We start from the raw sequence: 19,043 nt of genomic DNA on the forward strand, positions 1-19,043 counted from the left end.
TAAAAGCAAAGCAAGCAAGCAAAAATGAATTTACAAAGTAAGTCAAATATAATGATAAAAATCAATCACGGTAGCTCAGGCGGTAGAGCTGGTGGTCTAGTGATCTAAAGGTTGCTGGTTGGATCCCAGGCTCCTCCTGCTAGCATGCTGTAGTGTCCTTGAGCAAGACACTTAACCCCTAATTGCTCCTGATGGCTGCGTCCGTCGGTGATTGAACAGTTGTAAGTCGCTTTGGATAAAAGCGTCTGATAAATGACTAAATGAAATGAAATGAAATGAAAACAGGTTAAGAATAAGCGTTCCTCAGCAAATCATTTTCTTATTTGAGGGGAGTCTTGGATTTTACTATCATGACACCCAAAATGGACAAAATTAATACAATAGTATATATATTATATTTAATATTTATGAAAAAAATAAAAGTATACTTTTCGTTGTATATTATTAAAATCATATGTAAAGGGACCCCAGTTTGGGGGGAACCCCCCGGGCTCGTCAAAAAAAGAAACATTCCATTTAAAAAAAAGGTTGTTCGCCACCCCTGGCTGCAATGAGCATGTTTCGCCAGCAGGCGGCGGCAGACACCTGTAAGCCGGTACATGACAGGCACGTAAGGCAGGCGGCTGGGCAAAGGAAGTGTGGGGCGGGACTTCCGGTCAAAGTTTCCTTTGTGACTCGGAAGTGGCGGAGCGCCCAGCGCCCGACGCCGAAGCCGCCTGCCCCCCGCGAACGACACGCAGCCACCGCGAAGAGTATGCGAGCGACACGTTGATATCTCCACGGGACAGTTCGCGCCCCTGCGTGGGGGGGAAAAAAAAAGAGTTTGCTGTCTTAAGTTGACGCCATCTACGAAGCCGCTGCGCGAGTGACAGGCACTGTTGGTGTTTAGCCGCGCTACAGCGCAGCGCTCGCTAGCACAGCAAGCTAACGGCTAACTAACTTAGCAGTCTGTCTGGAGCCGGGGATGCGGAGTGTGGCGGTTTCCGTGTTTCGGGTGTGCGTCTGAGCCAGTGGGGGAGCCCTGCTTTGAGTCGCCGTTCTGACTGTTAGGGTGAGTTTCGACGATCGGCTAACGATAGCGGAGAGAGGCTGTTGTGTTGTTTTGGCCAGTGACAGCTGTGATGGTGGTGGTGGCGGCGGAGGCGGTGCTGCCGCTGCCGCCTCTGCCCCGTGACATCTTTGTGGAGGCCTCCCGCGACGCGGTGGATCCGGCTGTGGGCTCGAACGATCAGTGCCCGCCACTGCACTCTAAATGTGCCGCGTGGCTCTCTTCCCAGAGATCGGTCGAGTGATGGATCACAACAGATCGCCCGGTTCACAGTGAAGTAGTTCTTATCACGAGTCCTTGTTTATGTCCCCCGCCCTCTTTTTCAACAGAACAATTCCCAGGTCTCTCCTACTGACATGGAAAGCCGCCTCTCAAAGATTTAGGCACAGGTAAGGAACCAGCTTGCATTCTCTATAAAACTGTCAGAGCAGATGCCAACTAATTCACAGCCGTGGGTGCGACAAAACTCCTTATGCCATGGGCACACACACTCTGACACTATACAGTTAACACTACACAGCTTTCTGTCTTTTGATCGGGAATCTTGAAGTCGTGCGGTTTCACACTACGTGACTGATCGGCAACAGGGGTCACACATTACAAGGTCTTTCACCTGGAGGAGTCCCAGACGAGTCTGTTGGGTCTCCAAACTGCGTTTTGTCAGGATGCACGCATGAGAAGTGACACTAAATTATGTGATACCATGTGTGGGACAGAAATCTTTATTTTTACCTTTCTCAATTGTTGATCACTGTAAAAAAAACGAAAAAAGAGTAAAAGCAGAATTTGAATAAGAAATATTAAAAACCTAGGGAAGAAAAGTAAAATAGGTATGTCGCATCTTTCTGGCTGCTGCTCCGGTGCACTTCAGTCTCTCCTTCTCGCCCCCCCCCCCCCCCCACTCCGTGTCTGCTCTCATTGGCTGTAGCTCGTTGCGTCGCTCCAGATTTGAGCCCGACATGACCAGATATTAAACCTGCTTGATATCTGCGCTATGATTTGCCTCCAAACAGGGGCATTGCTCGGTGATCTTCAAAAACCTGTTGGCGAGTAGAAAGGCTAAAATCTTGTAGTCTGAACTCGGCATCAAAGGGTGTTTTTGTTTCTTGTGGCTGGTGTTTATAATGGCTTTATAACAGGCCTTGGTCTGTTTTTTTTTTTGTTTTACCTGTTGGCCCATATGCAATAGTCTCTGTCTGCACAGGAACTGTAACCCTATCCATCAATGGTGGAGTCGTGATTCCAAGAAAGGATGGAAAAAAAGAAGGGTGTGTTTCTACCTGTGTGATCATGTTGCAATACATATCCAAGAGACGAGTGTAGGCGTGTGCGTGTAGAGAGGAATGCCAGAGAACACGGTGTCCCTCCTCCTCACATTGTGCAGCAGCACAATGTTCAGGGTATGTTTCAACCCCCTCCCCCTTCTCAACAGAAGAGCTACCCTGAAGGAGAAGATATTTTACTGGCATCGCAGCATCTCAGAAGCATACATAGCTACAGACCATTCTTATTTGCCTGGCATTGGGCTGATATTTGAGATCTCTGGAGTTTCGCCAGTTATAGACATGTATCAACCCAAACCCCATGTAATAACCCAAACTCTGGTAAATTGTCCCGATCAGATAACAAAAATGCACTACAGTTAAAATCTGCGTTTTCTAATGTTAATCATAGAGCCGTGCACTCTTTGTGAGGAGTCCTACATATTTCAAGGAAATATGCCACACTGTCACATGAGCCAGTGGAGTTGCAAAGCATTCACATTGAAGCAGTTGGATGCAAAGGCAGTTATAATGAAGTTACCGATTGAATCTCACCACACTTAATAACAAAATAACAAATTAACATAATAACAAATCACAATTTCCTTTTATGGATTGAATATCAGCCGCTTTGTGGTACTATTGGGTGTTACTACATATTATTTTTATTTATTTAATTTGTTTAAATGATAGCAACCTCCTGTTGCTGGTGCTTTTAAACATAGAGCCTTGTTACCCCTATTAAGTAATTTTTATTTATGTGACTCGCCATGTCCCAATCTGTATTTCACACCGCTGTACTATTGGCTGTGCGTGGAAAAACATTGAAAATGAATTTTTCTTCGTCCAAAATGAGATTATAGCAGATTTATGTTCGTCAAGTTGTTTTCTATCGCTCAATTTATTTTAAAAACTGAATTTGATTTCTAAATATTAGATAAATATTATAAAGTCGAGGCTACTTGATCCACCAGCATTTCACATGGCAGATGCACTCAATCATATCGCAGAACTGGCAGTCAGCAGCGGGAGGCAGCGATGGAGGGGTGCTCCGAGAAAACAATTTCTCGAATGCAAATGGATGGGAGGACCCCTCCATTTGCATTCTGGGAATTGTTGTCTGGTGATAGGTCGACAGTGAATGTGAGTATGGTTAGAAACACAATTAGAAGCCGTGTAACTACATAGCTTACATAGTGGCCCTATTCGCTTTGCAACATCTTCCCAAAGACCTTTGTCCTTTGTCATTTGTCCACACATAAAGGATTTTTGGGGATCATAAGGGTCCTTGTGCTCACCACCCTGACAAATAACTTCACACTTCAGACCAAAGTCATTAATTCAGACCTAATGAACAATCAATCTTTTCATAATTTGACATTAAAGATTCCCTCCACTTGGCATTTTGTACAATCAGACCAACAGGCAAAGTGAGGACAGATTATCCTTGCTTTGCTGACACCAAATCAACCCACAACAATAAGCGGAAGCAGTGAAGAATGGTTTTCAATTGATACTGTAATCAACAGCACAATAGAGATGCATGTCAGCATTAATTAATGCCTTTGTGGTAATATGATATTTCTATGCCCGTAAATAGAAATAGACTCGACGCCGAGCCAATTTTGTTTGCTCAGCGTCGCAGACCTTGCCGTCAAATTGAAATACCAGAAAATGCTGGAGCTTCATGGGGCTCCCGCTTCTTGTGAGTCTGAGATTTAAATGTTAATTTGGCAGTGTTGTAGGGTGGAAATGGGAGAATTTGTCCAGCCCTTGATGTCACAGCAATGTCAACAATCTATCTGTTGCTAACGTGCCACACTTAAATGGAGCGATATTGACCGATTATCACAGTCCGCTGCATAGTGATTAGTCAAATCTGATTAAGTACAAATCTATTTCACCTAACCTCTGTTTACTTATTACACCACAGACAAACAAATTAAATGTCCTAATCTGGAGATGTTCCCCTTAGGTCGATGCAGACGTTGATTTAAAAATAATTAAAAATCAAAATGATAGTGCTTAAAAAATAGACTAGTAGACTGTAGGACCAAACCATGTCAGTGCATGCTGGCATGCAGACATCAGGGCATACGCATTTGATAGCGAGAGAAAGACTTAACACATCCAACAAACACTGCCTCATTGTTTTCGCGCCCGCTGTGTGGTAATAACAGAATCGCAGCCAGCACCCCACTGCTACAAAACACACATTTGCAGAGAGTGAGAGGGAGATCAATAGACAGGGCAGTGGGCCCTATCTCTGGCTTTGTAAACAACCATAAGTGTTTGCCATCTCCGTGATCAAGGCCACCCGGCTCACATTGTGAGTGAGTGTGCGTGCGTGTTTTCAACTTTCAGTTTTCAGCCGATGCAAGGAAACCGTGTTTTGACTGCGAAGGAGTGGAGGAAACTCTTGACAAAGGGAAATTTCCCCCTTTCTTTGTCACCAGAAAAGCCACAAAAAAAGTGCAAACATGCATATTCACTGGTTGACTTAATCCTAAGCCTGCAGCCTTGAATTCCTCCTCCCCTGCTTGTGTTCTGGAGTGTAAGAGTTTGCCTGTGTCTGAGGGTTCCATAATTGCACAAGAGAGACTGTGTTCTGGTGCTAGCTGCCCGACAAGCTGCAGCCTGCAAAAAAGTACTCCAGGTATCTCCAAGAAATCTCCTCCAGCCAAAATTGTTTCATAGGGTAACTTTTCTAGTTAAGGAGCTTCAGCCTTTCTGTGTGGAGTTTGCATGTTCTCCCCATGCTCACATGGGGTTTCCTCCACCTAACGTCAGTAAGGACCCCCCCCCCCCCAAAAAAAAACCCATGCACACATCATCATCTGACCAGCGATGGACACTCATCACCAGGTCCCCGGGCGCGTCAACGAATGCTGTCCACTGCTCCTGGCTGTGCCCCCGGAGGAAGGACAAGCCAGGATGGGTTAAACGCAGCATGTGCATGTTTGTGTGTGTGTGTGTGTGCATGCATGTGTTGTATGTATGGAGTCTCTTTTAGAGCTGAGCGATTTGGGGAAAATGATCAAATTGCATTTTTTTAGACCGATATCGCGATTGCAATATTTTTTAAAGTTCTTAATCGTCTTTATTATTCACTAAGTGCAAGCAATATATCTTTCTATAGTATGACCAACCCAACATTGGATACAGTCAACATATAAACTGCTCTTTCCTGTAGGCCAGGCCTACATGTTAGGATGAAATGAGATGAATTGATGCATGAATTGATATGAATAACATATCTTTATTTAGCTATTGAATTGTGAGGGGAAAAAAAACATCAGTCACAGTACAATGTCGACTGATTTAACTTCAAGCCTTGTAATTGTTTGAATCTGAAAATTAACATTCAAAAAATATGCAGTGTTTCAGCAAAAAGTAATTTTTTACGAAAATGTTGCGCATATATGTCACAAACTTTCATATATGTTGCATACGTCCACATACACCGAGCGCCACTCCATGTGCTCAGTGGTAGGCTCCGACCGGACTCTACAGGTGTTCTGGGCTCTGCCAGCAGCACATGCCCCCGCACAGCGCACCGTTGCCCGGGCCAGAGCACCGGATCTCACCGGGGGGCAGCACGGAGGTTTGGTTAAAACAATCACTAGAGGTGGGGGGGGTCAAAGTCACACAGAAAGTATCCCCATTACGCGCGGTTTGGTTCCATACACATTTTCTTTTGGTTCCATTAGGAGACATAAAATGAAAACAGTGTTCTGGTGTGCTGATAACGGACACCCCATCACTGGCCCCCGCAATTTCGGTACCGTCAGAGAGGGAGACAGGTGAGCAAATTGTGCCCTGATCGCAGGCAAGCTAGGCGCTTGTGCCCAATGTCATCGCACTCGAAGCATTTCATACTTCCGGAACTGACATGACCATGTAGTACCCCCCTCCATCCCTAACTCTAAAAGACGTTGAGGGTCTGAGTGACATTTTTAAGAGACAAACAAACAACACCTGTCTCTGTAGAGACTGGACATGCGCCACGGTTCGGATCGGACTCACCATTTTTCCAAATCTTTTTGATTTTTTTTTTCTTCCTGAAAAACCAATGAAATATTTGTATGAAATAAATGTTCGTGAAAACCCACTATTTGTGCTTTGCCGGTATTCGGATTCGGGTCCACTCCTACTTTACGTGCTTGTCCTGGGAATGTTACTGCTTTCATTCACACACTTCCATTCACAGCCGTACCGGAATCTTCCTAGAAATGATATGAGGGGAAGAGAAGGGAATTTTATGGAATGACTTTTAAGGAACATCAACACTGACTCCTTTTCCCACATTACGCCAATATGGAAAAGTGCCAGTGGATTTATGGCTTTCAGTGCAAGTGGGGAAAAAAGGCTTGTGGTGAGGGGGTGGTGTGGTTTAAAAGGTTCACACCTGTCTTCGGTCTAGTTAATTGTGCCCAGGATCCGGGGTGGCTGTACACCTGTTGCTCATCAGAGTAATCAACAAGCACAGGTTAAATCACCCATCCTCACACACACAGGAGGAGCCCTTGTCATGAGATGTTTCCATCTGCTCTGGGCTTGTTCCATCTTCTGATTCCTATGTAACTGATGCCATCCTAGCATCTTACCTGCTCAAAAGCCAGATCCTGGTCCATTTTTTTGTGCATTTTTTGTGCAATTTCATCATGTATCAGATTTTCATTAAACAAACCAGTGAATAAACCAATCACTGAAAATAGTAAGCACACAGGGTCTTCTAAGGTACAACTTTTGACTGAATGCCTTCAAATCTGCCACAGGTCTGTCCATCACCCTGGCAACACTGGATCCACAGAAGAGGCAGGAGTTGTGTCTCGGCAGCATGGCAGTCCCTAGGACACCAGGCTCCGCCCCAAGCCCTCGGAGCGAAGCGGTGACCAATGAGCTTCAGGAGCTGACCCTCCAACCCGCCCCTGTGCTGCCACTGAGGGAGAGGAAAAATGGTGAGCCCGGGTCAAGCGGTCAAAGCTGTCAAACAGCTCCTCGCCATTTCATGTGTCAATCATATCTTGCTGGTAAAGTGGTCCGTCTTTGTCAAATCGGCTGTGTTATTGGGGGCTAGCTGTCAAGATGCTTTCAAATGGAATATTTCAAATTTTAATGTGTGAGGTCCTCATAGCCGTTTTGATAAGGGTTGGTAAAAAATAAGAGTTAAAGTTTGTATGGCAAAAAGTAAATGTCAGATTTTCTTTTAAAGGCTTCTCGGATGTTTCACTGTGTTTTCATTTGGTATCGAAAAGGGGGGTAAAAACCTTGAGACTTCCTTCCCATTTTGTTTTTCACAAAAAAAGACCTTGTAGGGTAACAGCTCGGCTTTGAACTTTAAGTTTGTGTTTTCAGCATAGCATCTTTCACAGACGTGGACCTTTTCCAACAAAAATTCCATTGAGCCAAAAGGCGTACATGGAGGACATATTACATAATCAGAGGCCTGAAACATTGGGAGGAGGGAGGGAGGAGAGAGCGGCAGAAGTTAAAATGTCAAAACCTGTCTCAGCAGCTCTGTCATTTATCATTGGACAGCTTACCGCTCCACTGGGAAGGTGGGGTTGAAGATGAAGGAGATAGTCCTGAAGAGATTATGTGTTCAGGGCAAGCGTATGTGTGTGAGCATGTATGACTGTCTTTTCGCTCTTTGGCTTTTTACCGTACAAGGCCCACAAGTTGAATCAATCCTGCAGACCTTCCAACCTGCACAGATTTTGTGTACCAACTAAGCAATTCTTGGTCAGAGTCCGCAGATATGAAATGCCAGCTGAAACTATGCAAAACAAAAAAAACGGCATCCCTCGTATTAGACCAAATGCTACGACCTTGTACTTGTGGTTCTGTAACCCCTCCCCTCACACACTCACTCCACATCCACTGATACGCAGCACACTGAGCGCAGTGGTAGTTTATCATCCACCAAGGTGCTCCGATACTCAAATCCGATACCAACTTAATGTAACGTCATTGCGTAGTTGACGCTCAAAAAAGAGAGTGAAAGAAAATGTTGGCTGTTTGGAAGTACTTCAAGGTAGAATGAAGAAGATTAAATAAATTATATATCTCTCACCTATGACAATATACCAAAATTGTACAGGCTGTGTATCTATTGCTGTCACAGCGGGGCTCAAGGTTTTGTTTTTTTTGAGACTCGGTTCTTGACGAGTCACTCAGTAAAACGAGTCGCTCAATTTAATTCAGTTGGTTTAATGCCGGGGAGCAAAGGAGGACTTCCAGTCAACGAGAGTGAGAAGAGTCGGCCATTCATTTTATTTTTTTATTTTTGAATTGAAAGTACCATATAAATATAATAGAAATGTAGATTTGCACTTAAAAGTAAAAGAGACTTTCATTTGAAGTTTGAACTGGACATTTCCATGTTAGTTATATGTTGTGTCCTATGAAAACTCAATGAGAGTTACAGGTTGCATTATACTGAAACTTGGTGGCAGTCCCATATTGTATTTTACTGGAACTCTGTGACAGTTTCATGTTCTATTATTGTTCCATAGTGAATAATCAACAATATTAAACACACAAGTGTCAAAATCAGCAATCTCACTATTGTAGTAAATGAAAATTGCAGCTATAGTCCGTATGTGCAGCTGTTCAGTCACATGAGCGTCGTCAGATCACGCAATGTTTTTGTCATTGACGTACAGCAGATCGGAAATCTGAATCTGCAGGTCAGACTTGGGAAAAATCTGAAATAGGAATCGGCCAAGAAAATTGCAATCGGTGCACCTCTAGTTGGTAAACATGTTTGGTAACTTTACAAGATGATGCATTTAAAGGGATATATCCTTAAAATGTATCCTTTATCCTTATCCTTGTATATACTGTATATAGTCAGCTGTAGTAGCTCGCATACGATGTGATGATCCTCGTTACGAGACGGCTACGGTGTGAATTACTGATGGAGTCATTTAGCTGCAGTAACTCAAACACCACAGAGACTCCCTGTTACACTATTGTGGTACTCAAAATATTTTCCCAAGGTTGGCAGGTCTATTAGTGCTGTGTTGGGGTCAATAAGGCTTCAGCTGTAAATGAATGAACATTGGCATCTATCATCTTTCAGTGGTGTCACGTTTTCATGAAAATAAGTAAGGTTGTGTCACGAGACAGTTATTGTTATTGGAGGGAGTTTTAGTCTGTACTTCAATGTGACTGTAAATTATTTGTTAAGAATGCGATAAGAAGAAGATTTATCAACTGTACATCGGTGTCGACAGATACAGCCGCCTTGTTGACTGCCATTGGCCTATCAGCAAATAAGATGGCAGTGGCCGATGTTTATCCAGTGTTTCCCACATGTGGGAGCTGACAGTCGTTTAGGTGGTAGTTGAAACAGCTGGTTATTTGTGTATATTGCGCTCTTCTTAGAAAATACTTCCACATGACTCTGGTGTAAAAAAAGATGAACAAAGGTTTATTTCAAGTTCCACAGGTAACAAAATATGTCCACAACAAAATGTTCTTTAACAAGAGTACATCCAAAGTTAAGTAATCATTGCTTCAATCATGTAACTACAACTACGGTAAGAAAACTGTGTTGCTCCCACTCTAAAACACTGACTGTCCCGGCCCATTCAAGGAGAAGGATGACTCAAAAAGCCACTCGAACGAAAGAAGGAAATACGGAGCGACAGGAAGGACAAAGAGGCTAAAATCATAGCTTGGACTACGGAAACGGCAGAGGGACAAAAAGGGTAAAAGTTCAATGACTTTGTATTTGGAATAACATAACCAAAGTAAGGACTAAAAACGCTGTGTCATCTATGTAAATATCATTCTAACACTTGAATGTATAATTAACACATGTGTATATATATTACACAAGGTATATTAACGGCCACCAAAGTATATTTGGCAACCCACTTTAGCATCTTATTATTATTATTATTTTTTAACATTCCGAGCGAACGCCATCCACAAATGATTTTAGAAGACACGGACACGGGTCTCTGCAGTGCTCGAAGTAGGAAGTGATGCTGCGTTCATTGAACCTCGGAAAACTAAGTTATGCTGCAGTCAGAAAACACCGATGTTGGCTATTGGCCAAATTGTTATTTTTATCGTAGGTAATGGAATTTCACAATCAGTGCATTCCTATTATTTGTAAATGTAATGTCATCATTAGATATGCTTACTTCAATCCAGCCCTACTTGAAAATTTAAGGTTTAGAGCTCGACTTCTACAAATTGATTCATACACAGCAGGGTAGACTTGCCACAGGTCTCTGATCCTGAAAGCGATGACAATTCGGTGTGTTAAGCAGGATAGAGTCAGCTTAAACTGTGCTCGTCCTGACCGTTGATCCCAGTGCCCTGTAACGCTTGCGGCTATCTAGAACAGATCACACTCAGAACCTTAATCCATTTGCCCTGCCACAGCCTCTCAAAGAGCCGATCCTGTGACTTATCTACATTTAGAAGAAACTGATCAGATATGGTTGTCGATGCTGGTATGAGGTTTCTGTGTAGCGCCTAACATGTGAACCTGAAACGACAGCCATAGCTAACACACTAAAACTAGAGTACATCAGTATTTTTTCCATGATTATGTTATAGATGGGAAGAGCCATGCAGCCAGCCCCCCGCAGAGCTGCATAGAGTTCCCATTGAAGCCTTGGAGATTTGATTTTACATCTGTCAGATAACTAGATAGGCTGCAATTGCTCTCTTTCCCAATAGGCAATCAATGTTAAATCATAAAAACAATGCATATTTACCACAACTTTGGCTTTAAACATCGTAGAATGCATATAGAAATGCTTTCCGTTGCTTCAGTGAGTTTATACAGACTTTGTAAGAAATATAAATCCGGTGACGGCACCTATTGAAGTACTATCGATACAGCAGCGTCTTGAAACTGATTGGAATGTGATGGAGAGTAAACAGAAACAACATGATATAAGATGAAATTAGCCTGTAAGCACACTTAACATTCTGCTATAAATCTAATAAACCTGTAGCAGTGGAATGGTGCAGCTGGACTGCTGCTAACACGCCACATCATCACACACACCATTGTTCTTCAGTAAGTGTCGGCCTTCCTGTTTTCTGGGACACATTGGTTCAACCTGCTGTTGATTTTGGGTGGGTGGGGTTTGACTCTTTAATGATTGACTCTAAAAAGCCTATACAGTGGCAGGCATCATACACAGTAACTTCCCTTGCATGCAAATCTGAGAGAAAAGTGAATTGACACAAGCAGCCCTGTGAGAGGAGAAGTGAATGGCACTAACAGGGTAGTGTTTATCACACATGCACACTCACATGCGCACAGACAGCCCCAGGCCACCACTCCCGAATTGAAATATCCCCTTGCCCGTAGGAGCCTGTTGCTTCCAGATTCTATCTGCTCTGTGTGTTCTGCTGGAGAGGAGCTCTGGGCACGTTCCTGCATGCACTGCCGGATCTGGCCGATCTCACACGGCGAGCGTGAATACTGCCAAAGAATTCCCCTCTGTTTTTGAATATATACACTGCAGGAAACAGAGTAAAGCCTACATAGGTTATCTTATCTTCTATCGCTCATCACTATGAGGTTATGCAACCGGTTGGTTATGCATCGTTCCTTCCTTGGTAGAGAGAGACCTGGCATGGGAGATTTATTGTTGGCACACAATCCTGTGTGTACAGCCATAGTCCTTTCAGGATGGGCATTGGTGACAGCTGCTCGTAGTGTGTGTGTGTGTGTGTGTGTGTGTGTGTGTGTGTGTGTGTGTGTGTGTGTGTGTGTGTGTGTGTGTGTGTGTGTGTGTGTGTGTGTGTGTGTGTGTGTGTGTGTGTGTTGTGAAGGAAAAACACTGAAATAAAATAAACTAAAGAATTTAGTTTGCAGATAAGAGGGGTCACATTAGCACTGCACACTCTCAGACTAAGTGGCCTTACATATCATTAACGACAACTCCCGCCCATCATGAGGAACCCTGATGGGCGGGCAAAACAAGCCATTTTCGCAGAGAGCCCATGTGGACACAGTGAGATAATGCACTCGAGATTACTTGGAAGTTTTTCCGGCAGCTTGCGAGGGTCTGAGGTCGAGTGTGGGCGGGTCTAGCGGGTCTCAAGCAGAAGGCCTCCTTCCACGGCAGAAGTGGAAGGAGGAAGGGGGGGGTGGAAGTCACATCTGAGAAGGCAGTATTGCATAACTTCAGTGAGAGAGAAAAAAGGCAGAAAGTGAGGGAAATCATAGTAGCTTGAACAGACAGCCACGCTGGAACTACTTTTTCGAGAGTGGAGTAGAGTTGAGCCAACCAGGCCAGCTGTCGTATAGTCCTCTGGATTTTTCCACATACTGCAACTGAATAAAAGAAGAAGAGAATTGATTCTTGGACGCCTAGCCTTTGTGGAAGAAAGAGTCTTTGTGGAAGCAAGAAGCAAGCAAGAAGTACCTTTGGGGGCTGGGACTCTAGGCTTGGACCTAGTTGTTTTCCAAGGAGCATTAAGGGACAGGACTCAAACACACTCACACAAACGCTGGCAGCCCACAACATAGACCTGCACACGCCCTTTCCGTCTGGGCGTGCACACACTCGTAGACAGGCAAGGGCCCCGGGGACCTGGGTGCAGCCCAGCAGCAAGGGAAATGTGAGCACCTCTGCAGGAACTTGTGGAGAGCCAGTCTGTATAGACAGGAGAGAGAGGATTTTGGTCTTTTCCCGCTACTTGACCAGCCTCTGCTATTTCCTGGACTATTCCCCATCCGGCAGCTATTTATTCTTCACTCCCCAACACACACGCAGATACATGTCATCGGACGTATGGACCTGTGGAGTAGAAGATGAGGTGAAGCGCTCTCCACAGCATGGTACAGAAAGATATGACCATACAATCAGGTAAAGTCTGCTCTGCATTGTCATGTGTGTGTGAGTGATATACTCACACACATAGTGATATACTTGCTGCAACCAAAACTATTGAACCTTCCTGACCAGGTGCTCCCAACTAAGTATTGGGAGCAAGTATTTTATTACCATAGGAGGCTTCACAGGGCTGCACTGTAATCTCAAGTTTTGCACTGCACTGTAATCTCAATTAAAAGGCATAGCAAGAAGAGTAATCTTACATATCGCAGTTCCACTTTCTGGAACCAAAAGAATCAACATCATTGTATTTTAGCGGTAATCTAGCATCTAGATCTATCTCATCTCCGCTGAAGAATGCATCCTGTTCAGCTAATGCGCTCCACGGCAATTGAGACAGTCGGAGTGAAGAGTCAATGTTGTTCTACTCAGAGGTTGAATGGACACTTTTTCAGTAGGGTGTCGGCCCAGACGGAACAAAAAGGGAAGGGGTGAGATACAGGTAGTGCGGACAGGCCTGTCTCTCGCTCCGGCAATGCCAGGCATAACAGGTTAGATGGTCAGTTGAGGCCGATCCGAATTCTGTTCTGATCCAGAGAGGGCTGTTCTGCAAAACCTGACAGCACCCCTGTCATTGAAAGTTGGCTCCTTCCAAAGAGCCGCTTTCCCAAGAACAGGACAAAAAAAAATTGCAGCACCCAGGACGGACTCGTAGACCAGACAGGCTCAGTGGAGAGTGCTGTCCGGGCTTGCTGAATCAGACCGGAGCTCCAGGCTGTAAAAGTAGGTTAAGAGACATCACAGACTGCGCTCCAGATTCCCAGAAAATTAAATGACCTGCCCGCTTGACTCCGAACAGATTATATCCAGAATATGAAGCGCTAATACCACCCCCCCGCATTCGCAGCAACTGGGTAAAGGCTTGCCCACACCAGGAAACAGTCATAAGTCTGGCAGGAACCCCAAACCCCAAACAGTTCTAAGTCTGGCAGTAAGTCTGGCAGTCCCCCCACCCCCCAGTGTGTCCTAGCTTCACCTACTGGATGTGTGTGTGTTGGGGGTGGGGGGGCTTTATTCCCCCTTACAATTAAGGGAAATATAACAAGGCGAGGACTGTCACAGCTGCTCTGTGGTCAGGTGATTCAGAGCGAGCGAACCACAGAGAGAGGAGAGTAGAACAGTCTGGAAAGACGGAACAGACAATAGCAGTCTCACCTTTATCAAGGTGAAAGACTGAGACACTGCATTAAATGTGTATTATTGACTATGTTTCATTTGAGTGTAGTTCTTATTCTGGTTAACCGATGCATCTGAATTAAATTGTGCAAATCCTTGCAGACTCTGGGTCATCAAGCTATTATTATGATATGGTTACATCAATGTTCCTACACCGCGCAGCATGGGCTACCACGGGAATGTATTGCTGAGTGCAGCGTTGCCGAGTGCAGCACAGCAGTGACTCTGTATGCTAGCTGGTGCTGTTATGTAATGATATGGGAAGCTGCCAGCAGTGGAGGCCCTTCTCTCCCTCTCTTTGTCTCTCCTTCGCTATGTCGTTGTCGCCCTTTCAGGGTGGGAGTGAAGAGAAGAGGCGGTGATTGAGGAGAGTGGGGGGGGGGGTTGCACAGCAGAAAGAACAGTGTGACATTAGTGTGTATAACTGTATATGTTCATTGACATACAAGAAGGTTAAAAAAATAGAGGGCAAAATGAGGGAGGAAGAAGAAAAAAGCGAGGGAGACCATAGGTAAACCCCGGCACAGTGAATTGAATACCCGGTGAATCAAACACAGAAACAACAGACGGACTACTCTGCACCACTCTCCATTGGCGGAGAGTGGTGCAGAGTGGAATTTTATCTATTTATTCAAATACACCAGCCTGTTGAATTTGATTTCTATTTCCCTTTCCCAGCTACTTTGATCGATGGAATTGTCAAATGCACATTGGAAACTTACCGGCTCTCTGCTAATACAGTTGCAGATTAGTTGTATTATCAGATGTTTAATTTTGGGAGGTCGGCGTATACATTTGAAGTTTATGGATCATGCTGCAAGTACATAACGTAGGGTATTTGTATGTTTGTGACTGATGGAGTTTAAATAAACCTCCTGCATTGATTCAGGAACGTCTTTCCAGTGTATTTGTTTCGCTCAACGGAAAATGTAATGCTGCCGAACCACCGTCATTCCTGCGGGGTTTGGATAAATGAGGTTCTACTGTGAATAAATACCAGTTGAGTAATGGAAATTGAATAACCGGAGGCTGGTGAGACGTAGAGTGTGCATGTGTTAAGAGTTTTATGCTATTCCTTTTTTATTAAAATCTTCTTAAGTGAGGATAAACCCTTGCAAGTACTTTGTTACTTTTAGTTGGTGATACTGGATTGTTTTAGGCAGAGAACCAGTGCTCACCTCTGTAGTCGCATATTAAATTTGCCCTGATCTAAACAAGACAAAATTCCATAGTTTTGGTGAACCCAAACAGCTTCTCTCTCTTTTGCTCGCTTGCTCGCATAAACACACTGGCATAAACATGCAGTGGCACTTCAGAATGTATTTATGCAATTGTAAATATTCTCCATGAACAGTCTAACATCTCTCATGTGTCCAGTGGTACGGTTTACTCATGCCCAATCGTCTTTGCGTGACTCATAGGGACATGGATACACAGACCCATACACACACGCATAATACACAAAAGTCTTGACAAGTTGACCGTGTCACTGAGGACATGCAGCTACAAGCATTGTAATCCCTCTCCGTGTGCAAGCCTGTACTGCATTTCAACATAAACACGCTCTGCTTTGATTCCTTATCCAATAAAGTTCCTTTGGAAAATGAGAAGTCAGAGTGTAGCCAAAGTCTGTCTTAGGATGTGTAGCCCTAAGCTAAAGAGAGCGTGTTATCAGCCAAATGCAGGTAAGAAATGCCGTCAAGTTCTGCTCCTAACACCAATGCTCTGCCTTCGCAGCTGCAAGCCCACTCTTGTAGCCGGGCAATCTTTTAGCACACTGTCACACACACTTGCATTCACACACAAACATACACATAGAAGCGCACGCTCTCACCCCCCCCAACCAGAAAAACCAAAACAACAAGTGGGCGCACGGAAGCACATAGACATTAGACACATTACACACTCTGCACATTCTCCAGCGCAGCTGCAAGCTGAATTCATGAAGGTGCGCAATACGCTAGCACATGGATACACACGTGCATTCACCAATCCACTCTGCCATTACAATATGCACACACACAAAAACCAAGGATATATATCTGCTGGAGGATTTTCAATCCTGTACACTTTTGGGTCTCAATAATACAGCAGCTATTAGCTGGTGAGTCACTGGGTAGACTTTGTGAGTGTTGTGTACGCTACATGGCAGCTGACGAATGCAGCCGAGGTCATTGTGAGCCGCCTGGGTTCTCGTTATTTTTATTAAATCTTGTTCTGGTGACAGAGGCACCGAGGTATGCACTGGGAGTTGTTCTATTAATAACACTGTGAGAAAAGACTTTGCCAGGCAAATGGTATACCCGTATCGTACATAAACAAACACTGATGCAAAAAAAAATAATAATAATAATTATAGCGACGGTCATTTACACACAAACATGCAAATTCCCTGAATGGCACACATTAGTATTTCCTCTCTATCTCTCACAAACACACACATACACACACCACGAAAACTCATAGAACTGTTAAATTGCACATAGTATTTTTCACACACACATCTTTATGTAGGATTGCAAAACCGTTTCTCACTCATACAAATGTGCGCACACACACACACGTGAAAATAGTGCAGACAGTGTAACATGTCGGGGCCTGTCATGTGAAGTATCCAGATTTTGATTTGCTACGGAAGGTTCACCGAGGGAAGGTTCGAAGAGCCTCTCACTTCATCACATGCAGCCTCCCCACCCCCCGTTCACTACAGTACATGCCTGTTTGAACTGACATCAGTGTGGGGACGAAAACCTTTATTTTCTTTCAGTCAAATAATTATTCTTCTCGAGTCTTGGAAGCATTTGGACAGACACATCAGTGTCTGTTTTCCTTTATTTCCTTTCACTCAAAGTCCTTTGACTCAGCATCTCTTATCCAAGTTATAAGAATTTTCTTTTTTTTATAATGTGAAAAAGCACGTCATTGTGGTGAGAAAGCCTTTAGTTGTGTGTATGGGATGAAAGACTAGGAAGGAAGTAGAGGGGGTTGGGCTAGCAGGAGAGCGGAGAGGCGGCGACAAACCGTAAAGGACTTAAAGTGGAAAAACATTGGCAGCATACCTATTAACGTTGTACTTTTAAAAAAAATAAAAAGTAGTTAATTTGATCCGCTCGCTAAACGGCGCCTATTAAACCTCCACGGCTGGACCCGCTCATAAACTCTCCCGCCGGCATACCTCACACGTGACGGGCCTCTTTGTCCTCCTCCCCAATGTCCAGGGAACTTCGCAGCCCCGTGTACCCACTTCACACACACACACGAAAACCTTTCGCGCGGGCGCACACACACACACACACACACACGCTTGTTCTCCCTCGCTTTGAGACACACGTGCTGCCCACATGCAGAGCCAACACTTCCATTCATCCTCTGCTCTCTCTCATCGCTCTCTATTCGCTATGTGGTGCTAATCAACCCCGGCTGTCTCTGTCCATCCCCCAATTTCTCCATGGCACTCCACCGCCATGAGAGAAGGTTTTTTCTTTATTTCTGTAAGTAGGGCATGAGTTTAGGCGGTTTGCTCCCTGTAAAACAATTTTGTTTCGGGTTATGTAACAAGACGGTCAAACTGTCACCGCTAGACAGGGAAAGCCCCCCTCCCTTCTCTCTGTTCTTTTCTTTTTCCTCCGTCCACCTGCCCCAACAGTACTGGTTACTGTAACCAGATGTAAACAGCTGCCAGTCTCGCTCTCTTGCTCTCTCTGCACAATACGCCCTTCTTTGCTACATCTCTCAGCTCATCTTTCTGTCGCTCAACAGTTAAAATTAGAGTTTTAATGAGACCGTAACCAGGCTACTCTCTCTTAATCGAACAGCTGCATGACTCACAGGCCGCTTTACCAAACAGCGTTTGACCATGAGGGACAGACGGCCCTACTGTGATGTAAGTGACCATATGAGCATATTAAACTGATGCTGCCCCCCCCCACAATAGCACAAGTGTTCTCTTTGTTAAGTTGCGGCTAAGCTTTAGATTTCACTCAAGCAGCACTTCTTTTCACCGTCTGCAGGTCAGACAAGGCCACCCTGTGGAAGACCGGCCTGTATTTGGTGTGTGTTAAACCTTTGGTGTGTGTCATGCTTCTCTGTAGGTACCTGTAAACGTCTCTGCGGAGCTACGCAGCGAAGGGGTTATGGTTAAGCATAGCTCTGAGAGGCTCGCAGAGGAGCCGACGCACACCTCCAAAATATGTGCAGTGTGCAGTGCGCAGTGCGCAGTGTGCTGTCCTGCTCGTCAACCAAGCTGAAGGATTGAGTAGTTCAACTTCCTGTAGGAAGGCGGGTTCGAAAGGGAAAATGAAAATTTAGCAGATCGAAGTGCGACTTGCAGATGGGGTTCGAACATGGATTTCTCTTTGCATATCCATATTTTTGGGCTGTAAAATTTTCAAATACAATACAAAAAAAAGTAAAAACCAACAGGATTTCTTTCACGTTTTTTTTGTGGTTTACTAAATGTGACACTGCCCCCCAGTGGATAAAATCTGTACAGGTATAAAAGCAAACAACATCTGAATTACACTGTTTGCTTACATGCAGACGGAGAAGCAGAATCCAGCCTTTAGAGGAATCAGAAATCAATCGTTACCACGATCCTTTGGCGTTTACACTACCAAGTACTCACTATTGGCTAATTTGGTACGCAGGGTTATGCATGCAAACATACAGTCACTGAGT

The 19,043-nt window shown here is 44.4% G+C and overlaps 1 protein-coding gene across 3 annotated transcripts in view; it reads left to right on the forward strand.

Annotated features, from left to right (window-relative positions):
* The first annotated feature begins 718 nt into the window (after positions 1-718).
* mrtfab (myocardin related transcription factor Ab) overlaps positions 719-19,043 on the forward strand; it is a 57,448-nt gene continuing 39,123 nt past the window's right edge. The window contains exons 1-3 of one of the 3 annotated variants that reach the window (XM_080021533.1): positions 719-1,051; positions 1,378-1,437; positions 7,089-7,271. In XM_080021533.1, coding sequence (XP_079877659.1) covers positions 7,151-7,271 — 121 coding nt within the window. In that variant the 5' untranslated portion in view covers positions 719-1,051; positions 1,378-1,437; positions 7,089-7,150. Of the gene's footprint in view, positions 1,052-1,377; positions 1,438-7,088; positions 7,272-12,845; positions 13,164-19,043 lie in introns of those variants that run through there. The other 2 variants (XM_080021536.1, XM_080021535.1) reach the window with 2 other exon arrangements.

The sequence above is a fragment of the Zeus faber genome (genome assembly GCF_960531495.2).
Source record: "Zeus faber genome assembly, chromosome: 20".
In the NCBI taxonomy this organism is placed as follows: Eukaryota; Metazoa; Chordata; class Actinopteri; order Zeiformes; family Zeidae; genus Zeus; species Zeus faber.